A 12500-nucleotide genomic window follows, 5' to 3' on the forward strand; every position below is an offset into this window, starting at 1 on the left:
TTTTTTTTTTTAACCACTCTCCAGGGTCCAATTCGGCTCCATCCCTCGCCTCGAGCCAGCCCGCTTGCCATCCATCCATCATTTGTTGAGCTATCCAAGCGTCCATCCCTTTTGCCCCTCGGTCCACTCAGCCGCAGAAGGACAGGGTGGGGAGGTGTAACGGAGGGCGGCGACGATTGACGGCCAATGGAGAAGTAAACGTCAGGGAGGGAATTAAAAGGAAGACGGTAAGAGTAGAAGAAGGGAGAGTAAAGGCTGACAAGAGACGGCGTGACCTTGCGTTGGATTGATGCGTCTCTGGAGGCGACGGATTTGTTGACCCGACACTGACGCGCAAAACACGTCGACACAAAGTCGACGGACAAAGTCACGCCCGGCTTATCCATTCGCCGGGGTCTCCGTCTCGCACTCGGGACGGGTTTGAGCGCCGTTGACGGCGGCGCCCGATCAGCAAAGGCCGTTGTCTGCGTTTAGGTCCGCTCAAAATAATCCTTTTTATTTTATTTATTTATTTAGATTTTCCCGTAAAAATCCCGTCAATAAAACGCCCCAATTTTCAAACAATTTCAAATTATATGAATGAGCAAGATTCAAAATATATCCATACCTATGATTATTTTTTTAAAATGAAGTTTTTAAAATATTTTTAAAATCATATTTTCGATAAACTCTTGCGACCTTTTTTTTTTTTTGCACCCACCCCCCAAAAAAATATTCACGTGATTTTACAGTAACAATAAATTTGATATTTTTATTTATTTATTTTTTTTAAATAATGTAAATATATATATATATATGTATATATTTTTTTTATTTTTATTTATATATATATATTTTTTATATATATATATTTATATATATTTATATATATATTTATATATATATATATATTTATATATTTTTATATATATATTTATATATGTATATATTTATATATATATATATACATATATATATATATATATATATATATATATATATATATATATATATATATATATATATCTCCCAATTCTTTTTCAGTCCCACAAAAATTTGCCAGACAAGCCTTAAGGTGAAACGGATTTATGATAGTCTGTTGCTGGCGAGCAGACTCTCGCTCACACACACGCCCAAATTTACGCAAGGCAGCACTGTCTGGCGCGCAGGTGATGCAAGTCCAAGTCACGCCTCCGCTTCATGCTCGCACTAATTGACAGCCGGCGACAGCAAGCGAGCCAAGCGAGCCACGCGTGTGGTAAACAATGGCGCTTCCAAAAGCGCAGATGCTTCTTGCGAGTTGAGTCTTTGAGCTGCGAGTCAACTTTCAGGTCTCCTACGGTTGGAAGCGTCTCCACCCCTCCGCCGTGCGCCATCTGCCCGTGTTCGAACGCCACCGCCATCGTCATGTGAAGACGCGCTATGAAATCTGGACGGCTTTTAGATGTTTTTGATGCTCCACAATTAGTTTCGCTTATTGGAGGTTTATCCTTGTTTTATTTTCTTCAATAATTATTTTTTTTAATGTAATTATATGCAAATTTTTATTAATTGTAGGTTGGCCTCTCGTTTTTCAATATGGTAATGACGTTGGTTTATTAGTTTTGTATTTATTATTTTTTTATTTATTAATTTATTTGTCTTTACTAGTTTTAGTCTTAGTTTTAGTTTTAAAAAAAAATATTTTTATTAAAAGCAGATTGTCTTGAGATACAGATATTAAAAACCCCAAAAGCTCACAAATGAAACTGAGAAAAGGAAAAACCAAGCACATTTTCGCTGGGATTATAGTTTTAGTTTTGAAAACGTTGAATTTTGTTTCGCATTTTTTTCAATTATTTTACATATGAAAATGTTATTTCAGTTTTAATTAAATTATTAAATTAAATTCAATTAGATTAATAAATTAAATTAGATGATTAAATTAAATTATTAAATTAAATTATTGAATTATTATTGCCACTCGTTCGGATGCAATAGCGAAATGCAGGCTCAATGCTAAAGATTTTGCGTATTTTCCACATAAAGCTACGGAATGTTTTTTTTGCGTTTAGTCTTCATCATACCATTTCGTTTGAACAACTTTGCAGTACGTTCGAACGACATAGCCCAGTCAAAACAAATGCTTCTCATCTGGGTGACGAGTATAAAATATAATTACCGTAGTCCTGCTTACGCTAATTGGTGATGATAGTTACGATGCGAACCAGTCGGTCCGAATTACGATCTTGCTCCAAAACGGTTAGTTAGCCATATGGCAGCCTCCTCGCGGCTGAACGTCATGTCGCCTTTCCATCCGAGCGCGCGACGCCCGACGACACCCGCCCAAGTCGAACCTCCCGTTGCGTCTCCTTCTGACGCGCACGTGAGTCGTATTCAATTCCAGCCGCCGCGCCGGCGCCGCCTACACGGCCCAAACTTCGCATGAATTGCACAAGAATTCACCAGAACGGCGTCGGCGGCGGATTTTCTGTTTGCCGTCGTGTTGCGTCGTCTCTTTGAATCCGGCATCATAGCGGCTCGTCAAGCCAATAAAAAGCATTTTAGTCTTTTGCTTATGACAATTTCCTGGGAGAGACTAAATTTTGCTTCAGAGCTAAATTCCAGCCAACGAGCTCAGAGTTGACGCGTGTATTCTTCTCACACTGGGTTCATTAAAAATGCACCAGTACTCCAAAAGTGAACAAATATAGTTTTTCAGCCAGGGATGCGGGGTTCTAATTAAAAGTGTCGTCTTCCTGCTCGTCACGCGGCGTCCAAACAGCCAGAAACATCCCGAGACTGCGGCTCATTAAGAGAAAAATCCCTGGTGGTGATGGAGCTTGGGTTGAATTGAGGAAAATATCGGCTGCCAATCGCAAGGCAGCCTCATTAAAAAGGCGCCGACGTTGCGCCTTGAGGTGAGAGTTCAACGCTCTTATGTCAAATCGCCTTTCTCCTTTGAATTGAAGGGAGATGAAAAAAAAATGGCTCTTTGCAGAGGATAAAGAAGATATGCCTTAGATTATCGCGACATTGTCTTCTCAATGTGTAATTACTTATCGTTGTTTAATTTTTCGTTTCCCCCCCCCCCCGACTAAATAGAGGTGTATCCATGCTATTAATGGCTGGTGAGAAATGAGATAAAAGCTCTTAAAAAGTCGCCTCCGCACACACACTTGATGCTCTCGTCGACGTGGCCTTTGCGGAATATCAGCGCACTCGTGTCGGCTAAATGCCAAGCATATAAATCTCAAGGACCGAACGATAAACGTAATTTTAATGATCTGACAAATGGAGCCGAAAGCCACGCGGGTACGGTGCTGCGCTTTACCGCCGCCACCGGGAATTACTTTTTTTTTTTTATATATATATATTTATTTTATTTATTTTGCGTGGCCATTCCGTTTAAAAAAAAAAAAAAAAAATGTCTTGGATTGACACATCACAGAAAAGAGTTGTTGACAGCCAACAACGAGGCGCTCTAAAGCATCCACGCCTGCTTGTCGCTGGTCGGCACGCAGGCTGTCGAGTCTCGTTGATTTTTTTGATTTTTGATTTATTTTATTTTTTTTATTTCTTCCCTCGCTCTTCCACTGTGTGCACTCGTGGCCGACAACGAGGCGCTCTAAAGCAGCTTTTCACTGGAGAAAATATATAAAAATAATTAAAAAAATCATTAAAAAAAAAAGCTTGATATTTACCGTCAGTGTCTTGGGCCAGACAAGTTGAGAGCAGCAGCAGCGAGAGTAGCACATAAGCGACTCCCGCCGTTCCCGTTTTCCCACGCCATTTGACCCCGGCATGTGGCAGGGGTCCCATTAAGAACATCGCCACCATCTTCACCACCTTCCTCTGCCGAGCGTCCAGCTGTGCGGGGGAGGAGAAAGCACGGTTGCCATGATTGACGTCGCACACGGGCGGACGATGAAATGAAAAGTGCTCCTAAGTCAAATGAAAAGGTTTCCGCCTTTTTTTTATTTTTTATTACATCTCATCATTAATTTTCCACGCTATTACGTCGCCTCGCCTTTTCTCAGCACTTGGAATATTCTCAACGTCCGGAATCCAAATTGGCAACGTGACGGCTTGGTGCCACTTGTCGCCGTGACGTCACGTCAAGTGGCGGCGAATCATTTGAGCAATTTGCGGGATTTCCACGCGCGCGCCTCCGAGGACGCTTCTTGGGCGGACGCACGGCGTCTTTTATTTGCTCGACCGCAAAAGGCACAATGAACACAAACGGATGAAACGGAAAAAAAACAAAAACGTCTCAAACAAAATGCGACATTGCAGCATCTCGGAAATTATGCAATAAGGCGTCACGTTGCCCCGCAGCGCCAAATCTTTGTTTTGCCGTCTACGAGAATAGATCTTGAATTCTACCGTGGCGAAATCATTCCGAAGCAAAGCGCCAATGAAAGGTCAGTCGAGGAGACTTCCTCGGCGTTTCCGATTGCGTTTGTTCCACTTGGAGGAATTAGCGTGTCATCCGGCGGCTGCGCTTTGTCAACATCGGAATGCCGCTGCCTCCATTCAATGATTTCAATCCATTTACGATCAATTCCCGCCGTGGCGCCGGAACACACCCGAGGCCCTTCGTCACACTTTGACCCGACTTTGATTCTGAATTGGCTGTTTTTGTTTTGTTGGCGGATCGATTCGCATTTGACATTTTTTATTCATTTAAAAAGAAAAAAATTTAATTTTCTTTTATTATTTCCTGGAAAATTTAGATTTTCGGACATGCAAGAATTATTTTTTTTTGAATTTCATATTTGTTTAGCGTGCACAAGCTCCACTGAGAAGGAATTCCATTGTGGATATTTTTTCCTCCAGATGTTAGAGATAATTGTCGTCAGCAAGACGACATTTTGACACAGGTTGTCCACACGACACAAAAGTCAAATAATTAGCCAGTTCCTTAGCGATCATGCTATCTACGTTTGAATTTCCATCATGTCCGTTCTGAATCAATTGGACTGTTCAAATGTCAATTATAGTCGGCGCTGTCAATGACAGCAGTAGAGACTAGTGATAGACCGATTATCTGCTGGGCCGATAATCGGCAAAATGCCAAATATCGGCGCCGATTATCGGCATCTGCCTTTTTGCTGTGCTGGTGGCCCTGCATGCAGAAGCAGATTGGCCCGCCCACAGCGCCATCTGATTGGTTCCTTGTGCAGTGGCTTGCAACCAATCAGTAAGTCAAGTGTTTAGTTTCCCAAATTTGGACACCATTTGACCCCCTTTTTTTGCAACAAATGAATATCGGCTTGAAATATCGGTTATCGGCTTCCATGACTGCTAATAATCGGTGTCGGTATGAAATTGCTGTCATTTCCTCGGCGCTACTTGAAGGGTGTGAAAGGTAACACCCCCCGCCCCCCCTTCATGTCATCACGACATCGACCCGCGTGATCCGTCCATTCATTCATTTCGGAGCCTCCCGGAGGCGTCGCCCGCCGCTACCGTGATGTGACAACGTGGCTAAGAATGACGAATCGCTCGGCCGCCGGTGCGCCGCGGTTGATCGCTCGGATAAAGCCGCCATCTTCCTGCCGCTCATTACTTCCGCAATGGTATAATTGCGTGGATGGCGATACATCCCACGTCTCCATTTTCAATTTGTCTCGATACGCCTTCGCCCGCCGTCAAAAGTCAAACAATGATTGAGTTTGGAAATGATGTCGCTGTCCATTTGGAGGGCCGAGATGGACGGAGACGGTGTTTTTACCGCATGTGGGCATCCGTGGGACGGAATGGAAACACATTTATTTATTTACAGAGCAACGAAATAGCCAAACAGCACCCCGATTTTCCGAAATGGAAAAAAAAAAAGCCTCAGGAATGTGTGGAGAGGAAAAAAAGGGGAGGGGCTCAGTATGGGTTTGAAAAAAAAAAAAACTTTGGAATATCAACCTGATTGGGGGGAAAAAAAAAAAAAACGAGTTGAATCAAAGTGAGCTTCTGCAGGGGTCCCCAACCTGCGGGCTGCGGCCCGGTAACGGTCCACGGGTCACTTTGGGTAAAAGTCCACTACTTCCTGTTTATTTATTATTCTGAACAATATTTTAATTTGAAAAGTTCGCATGTCTCGCTCACATCAGTCTTAAAATCTCTAATTCAGCACCGAGCTTGTGAGTCCGTATTTTCTCAAGTGTGAGCGTATTAAGCCGTCCTCCCGGTCAACTAATTGCTGGATGAACTAATTCCCGTTCCCACGATGCGGGTTTGACACACTGCCCTCGAGCAGGCGGCGCCGTGTGGCACGCACCTTTCTGCTGCCAGCGCTTCTTAAGCGCCTTGAAAAAAAAATGCAACGACTGTAAAAGGCTGCAGCCGCCGCCAAAGGGAGCCAAGCGACTCGCATTTTATGACTCATTATTTCGCAAAAAAAATACAAATAAAAAATCCAGACCATCAAAATGAAGCAAATATAAAAATTTGAATTGAATCGAAACGAGCAGTTTGCAACGCCAAATGCAGCCGAAAACAAACGGGAATAACAAAAAAGCGCTTTTCCGAATTTTTCCGGACAAACTGCAACGTCGAGTTTGCGGGCGGACGAAGAGCAACAAAGAGCAATTAGGCGTCAATACTGACAACTCTGTCAAATATTCATGACATCGGGGAGCAGGCGCTACGGCAAGGCAGAGATCGCGCTCGAATAATTGATGACGTTGTGAAAATAATTGGCTGCGCGCTTGGCTTTTTCTCGGCGAAGTGGCGCTTTTACAACCGGGGAGGGAGCAAACGCCGAGCAGAGGGGGGAGACGCGAGAAGGAATGAAAAGCCCGCGTTCTTACTGCCCTGCAGAGAAACAAATCTGTCGTCTTATCTCGTGGAAGATCACAACAGCAAGGCCTTTATCTGACTAAACTCCATTTTTTGGGGGGGGGGCATAATGAGTAGTTTGGTGCCTTGAGATACAAGCGACTTGACTTAAGAGTGCAGCGAGCTTGCATTTGAACGATCGAGTCCACCGGAAAACCAAACATTGACGCTTGCTTTTAAAACAACCGCATGACTTGCCAAGTTAGCTTAGCTTAATGCTAACAGCCAAAAAAAGTCAAATGCTACCGTCGTGCTAAGGTATAGCATCGGCGACACCATGTTACAAAAAAAAAAAACGGTTATCACCGCGGTACATATGGATAATGTAACGCCACTCATATATTCTTTATCCTCTGTAAAGAATGACGAACTTGAATGCGACTTAATGCGGATTTTTGACGGGCTCAATGTATAACCAAATATATTTAATAATTTAATATATATAGAATTTATTAATAATTTCAAATAAAATGCATTATATGGTCTAGAAGACACTTCGAGCTGACTGTTCAAGATATAATCGAGGTCAACGATTTCGGTTTTTATCTCGAGGCACCACTGTATTTTTTTAAGGATATGCTCCTTTTTTTTTTTCTTTTTTTTTACTTGCGCTCCCTCGCATTACATATTTAAAACTTGTACCCCCTGTGCCATAAATAATAGAAAATTCGAGCTTATTGTTTAGGGGAAGAAAATATAGTGGAAGCCTATTTTGAATTTTAAACGCAGTTGTGAATGTCGCATACGTGGAATGAAGGCGCGCCAGTTCACTTCCTTTTTATCTAGATGTTGTCGAAATGTCTAAAGGGTTTTATCGTCCAAACTGACTTGGCGGAAATTTGGAGAGTTTAATGTTATTTGTGCCATCGAGAACGCTTGGAGGTAAATTCGTCCTGTTCAGACGCTGACTTGTTTCAACCAAATGCCGTATGTCGCCTTTAAGCATGATAAAGGTGGACTAAAAAAAAAAAAATCTTTGTAAATAAAACATGTGAGCGTAAAACTATTGTGAGCCTCCGGCGGTCCAATTTGCTCGACGTTTCCGGGGCAACGGACGCGGCGGCGAGCAATATCGGACCTTTCCCGCCACTGAGCGAGCGCGAGACACCGAAGAAAGATGGCGGCATCAGTGCGATGCCGAGGGCTGCCAGTTGACCCTGATTAAACGGCTCCTCTCACTCGCTGGGACCGCTGATAAGCCCGAGACACTCGGGGCCAGTTGTGCCCGCGTGTGTGCGCGCGTGCGTGTACGCGGAAGCAGGTTCCGCTGCGCCGCGCGCGTGCGTGTGCGCGTGTCACAACATCGCATTCCCCTGTGTAAACATGCTGACCTGGCGCTACACCAGGAGACACTTTGAAGTTGGCACCAGCACTGTAATCGCCCTCACACGCACACGCACACGCACACGCGCGCACGCACGCACGCACGCAGCCGCGGGCGAGATTTAACACACTGTGGCTTGACGTGGAGTCTCCCTCTCACTCACGATCACACGCGCACAATTGCAGTTTCTTCTGCCTGCAGAGATAAACATTGATGCATTCTCCCGTGAAGTCAAAAAAAAAAAAAAATTAACACACACAGACGGTAACAACTCGCGTTTTATTTCTTTTCTTACTATCTGGAGTGGAAATGTGAGTAAAAAAAGTCTTTACTACTTGTACGTTCTCTTCAGCGGTAATAAAAATAAATAAAGAAAGAAAGAAAACAAAGTGATGCTCTCCAAAGGGAAATAACCTCACATTTGAAGGGTTTCGGTGAATCTCGGCACAGAAGAAAAAAAAAGAAAAATCTAAAACTATTACAAAGAAAACGCAGAGTGGTACCTTGACGCATCCGAGCGGTATGCCTTTAAAGAGGCGTGGTCTAGTGAGTGATGTCATGATGTTCTTGGCGACAGTTTTTCGCAGTTTCCGTCGGCGGACTATTTGCTATTGCTGCTACGAAAAATGATGAATACATTTTTCACGTGTTCATTATTTTTTTTTAATTCATTTATTTAGCGTGATTTTTTTTTTTTTTCTTTACACACTGGTACAGATTTTTGGACTTTTTTTTAAAATAGTTGCAAGTAAACTACATTTTTTTTTGTGCTGGTCTATTGGGTTTTCAAAATAATAATTTCACATTAATATTTTTAAATATTATATATATATTTAATAGATTTTTTTTATTATTTATTTTATTATATATATATATATATATATTTTTTTTTTTTATTTTAAAATTATTATTATTATTTATTTATTTTTAATTAGCCTCTGTCTTTGTCTTTGACGTCTGGATTTTTGGCCTGTTTTACTGCCACTTCTCCCTTTCTCCTCTTGTCAAGATTTCTTCCCAAAATGATTTTTTTATTCTCCTTGTCCTATCTCGTTCACCCTTTCAGCTTCTTTTGCGCTTTTATAAATCAACTTGATTTGACTCGGTTCACAAGTGATGGCGTCAAATCGCTGCGTTTTGGCGGAAAATAAAACCCAAGGAAGCATTTTGTAAAATTCTCAGACACATTTTCGAGCTTACGACTGCTCCTTGGTTTGTCAAGTCAAATCCTACGTCCGCTGAATCGTAACGTCTGCTCGTATATTGACATTTTTTTTTTTCTTCTTTGGGTCCAGGACTGGAAAATGTTTTTGGGGGGGGGGGGCGCTGATCAGAAAGAAAGCTACTTAGGATATTTCAACTGGAGCAGCCGCTCTTGCAACTTTTTACCACATTGGATTAAAATTGTGCTCATTTAATCTCCCGCCAGGATTCAAACGCACTTGTGAACTTTGATTTCCAAAAAAAACAAAAATTGTTGACCCACTTCATGGATTTTGGTCGTTTTTTTTTTTTTCATTGTTTCATATTTGAAGAAAACATTTCCGTGCATCCAAAGCCTTGATTACGCTCGCAAATGTCCAAATTGGAAATGGGTGAGTGAGACTGAAAACATTGTCGTGAGGACGTGGGAATAAGTTAGGCTGATTTGCCTCGGCGCTTCTCCTCCTGCTCGGGTTGCCAGATATGCAGATCCCTGGCTGCGTTTTGGCCGGCGGGCGCATAATCTTGTTAGGAACAATTAACTTGGTTGTTTTTGTCGAATGTAAATTCAATCTTGCGCACGGGCTGTCGAGAACAACACGCAGGCACGGAAAGCGTCAAACTATTGAAGGTCATTTGGATGGAAAATGCAGAGTTGCTTTGAAAATGTGAAGGTAAGCAGAGCTGCAATTTTTAGTTGTTTTCCATTGAGGATAAAGAATATATGCCCGTGAGTGTTGTTTTATTGTCTATTTGTGTTGCTGCACCAAATATGTGTCGCCTAATAATAAAAATTTCAAAAGAAAATAAAAAAGGGGGGACAACGGTGTCGCTCATCAGACACTTGAGGCGGTCGACAAGTCTTAAAAAAAAAAAAAAAAAGATTCTTGAGGCGAGACGGCCTTAACTAATGCTTATATACTTTTTTTGTTTTAATTTGGATAATCATTTTTTTTTCTCCTGAGAAGTAATATTGAAAACAATTTGCAATATTTCCGTATGACAAATAAATGCCTCGCCCAAATAGTAACTTCCAATCCTGTCAGGAAAACAAAAATCAGTAAGTGGATATAAAAAGTCTACACACCCCTGTTCAAATGCCAAGATTTTTTTGATTAAAAACAAAAACAAAACAAAAAAAACATACGTCATTTCTAAAGGTTCTGATGTTCTAGTGGGCTTTTCTTGACAATTTTTAACACGCCAGCCATCACGCTTTCCCCGTTTTTTATTTTCGATTCCCCTTTTTTGAAATTCACTTTTTGTTTCCGATGAAATCGTGCAGGTTCAGCTCATTGAAAATATTTTTTCATTTATTTATTTATTTTTTTCCCGACCCACTCTGTCTTGGTTCTCCATGCCAGACGTGAAATTGCAATCTTATTTGTTGTGTTGGTCTGGTTTCGAAATAAGTTCTCACAAAATGCGTGAGCCGTTTGGCCAAGATCCATTTGGGAATCTTATCGGCAATCTGCAAACGGACGACATTTGCCCGTCGAAGGCTCCCTTTCAATCTGCCGTGGGTGCGACTGCGCCTCATTTCTTTTCCTTTTTGAGTGTGGACAAGCGTGTCAAAATGGATCAAATGGACTCCGCGCGGGATGCACGGCACGCTGTCAGTCACTTTTTCTGATGAATGTTGAGAGGAGCAGGTTTTAAAAAAAAAAAAAAACCTGCATTACCCTAATGATAAACATTAAAGATAAAAATGCAAACATCATCACTGCGCTCGGGTTTCACTGAACAATAATTCAGCCTGCTGATGCCTAAAAGCTTTGCAGAAGCGTTTGAGCTTAAATCTGTCAAGCGACCTTTTTTTTTTAAATAATTTTTTTTTCTTTCCCTCTCGCAGAAAGCAAGGAAATAATCGTCGTGTCAATGTCATCTATTTCGAGTATTACCCACAAAGTGGCCGGGGGTGTTTATTTGCCGACTGCAGACATCTGTTAATCACATTTATTAGCGGCTGCCTCAATTGGCACAAAAAAAAAAGCATTCAGACAATATGGAAAGTGAAAGTGGAGTTAAAAAAAAACAAAAAAACAAAAAAAAAAAACCAGGACAACCTAGACCAACTGTTTATTTTTATTTATTTTTTTTGGTTCAACTGTGTCAAGGCTCCCCCTGACCTGTACGTGACTTCTGCTCGTTATTTTTTTTTCTCGAGTATGGCTGATCATGCTTATGCTCTTTTTACTCTGCGACTGTTTCAAGATTCCCCCGCAAAGGCCAGCGGGCGCACGTTTCTCCAAAAACAGAATGTGGCGAGAACACAGACAGTTCGAGGGACAGTTTTAAAATTTGACAGAGGGGTCGAAGAAAAAAAAAAAAAAATTCTAATAATTTAATAATTTAAAAGGAAAACATGACAACAATATATATGTCTTATGTATGTTGAAAATAAAATATGATCAAGGTTTATTCATTTCATTTTTTTCCAAGTTCGGCGGGCCGGATTGAAACGTTGAACAGGCCACAATTGGCCCCCGGGCCGTAGTTTGCCCACACCTGATTTAGGAGGAGCTTGTCAAATTGTGATGGGAACACAGACAGTTTTAACCCCCAGTTTCGTGATTTTTTTTTCAAATTGTCCCGCGTCACTCGTGTCGAAGTCACATGTTCTTAAGTCATCCAACGATCTTCATTTTAGTTTCATTTATTTCCAAATCTGAAGCGGAATTGTACACTTCATGCTTCGGAAGGCGCCGTGACCGTGAACGCGATTGAGTTTTCCTCTCTTTTTCTTGGGTGGCATGAGAATTTGCGGGTCCCAAAGCGTCATTCGAAGCACTTTAGCGGCGGCCGCCGTTTAAACCCGCAAACCTGCCGCTTCTGTCATCCGGCGTGACGAACAAGCTTTGGCATGCGCAGAGCTGGACGTGTCCCACATTGCGTCTGATTGACCCGACACACACACACACACACACACACACCTCGCACAACACATTGAGCATCTTCTTGAGGTTTTTCCCTTAGCCCCGCCCACTTGTGCCCCCCCCCCAAACCGGCTTCTCCCAGCTGCGTCTCTTCTCGTAAAACGCGCAACACGACGTTTGTGCGTGACTGCTAATCAACGACTCGTCCCCTCACTCAGCAGATTAATGACGCCAATCCGTCCGTCAATGGAGGAGCGAGCGAGCGACCAACAGCTGCCATTTAAAATCCATCAAATGAACAC

At 42.1% G+C, this 12500-nt stretch overlaps 1 protein-coding gene across 5 annotated transcripts in view; it reads right to left on the bottom strand.

The window, feature by feature from the left end:
• Window positions 1-12500, bottom strand: part of pcdh15b (protocadherin-related 15b) — a 76367-nt gene that overhangs the window by 62314 nt on the left and 1553 nt on the right. For all 5 annotated transcript variants that reach the window (XM_088284288.1, XM_088284287.1, XM_088284286.1 and 2 more), the window contains exon 2: window positions 3663-3828. In XM_088284288.1, coding sequence (XP_088140414.1) covers window positions 3663-3798 — 136 coding nt within the window. In that variant the 5' untranslated portion in view covers window positions 3799-3828. The remainder of the gene's footprint in view (window positions 1-3662; window positions 3829-12500) is intronic.

The sequence above is a fragment of the Idiotropiscis lumnitzeri genome, chromosome 20 (assembly GCF_059441095.1).
Source record: "Idiotropiscis lumnitzeri isolate Australia: NSW breed Sydney's pygmy pipehorse chromosome 20, RoL_Ilum_1.0, whole genome shotgun sequence".
Lineage (NCBI taxonomy): Eukaryota > Metazoa > Chordata > Actinopteri > Syngnathiformes > Syngnathidae > Idiotropiscis > Idiotropiscis lumnitzeri.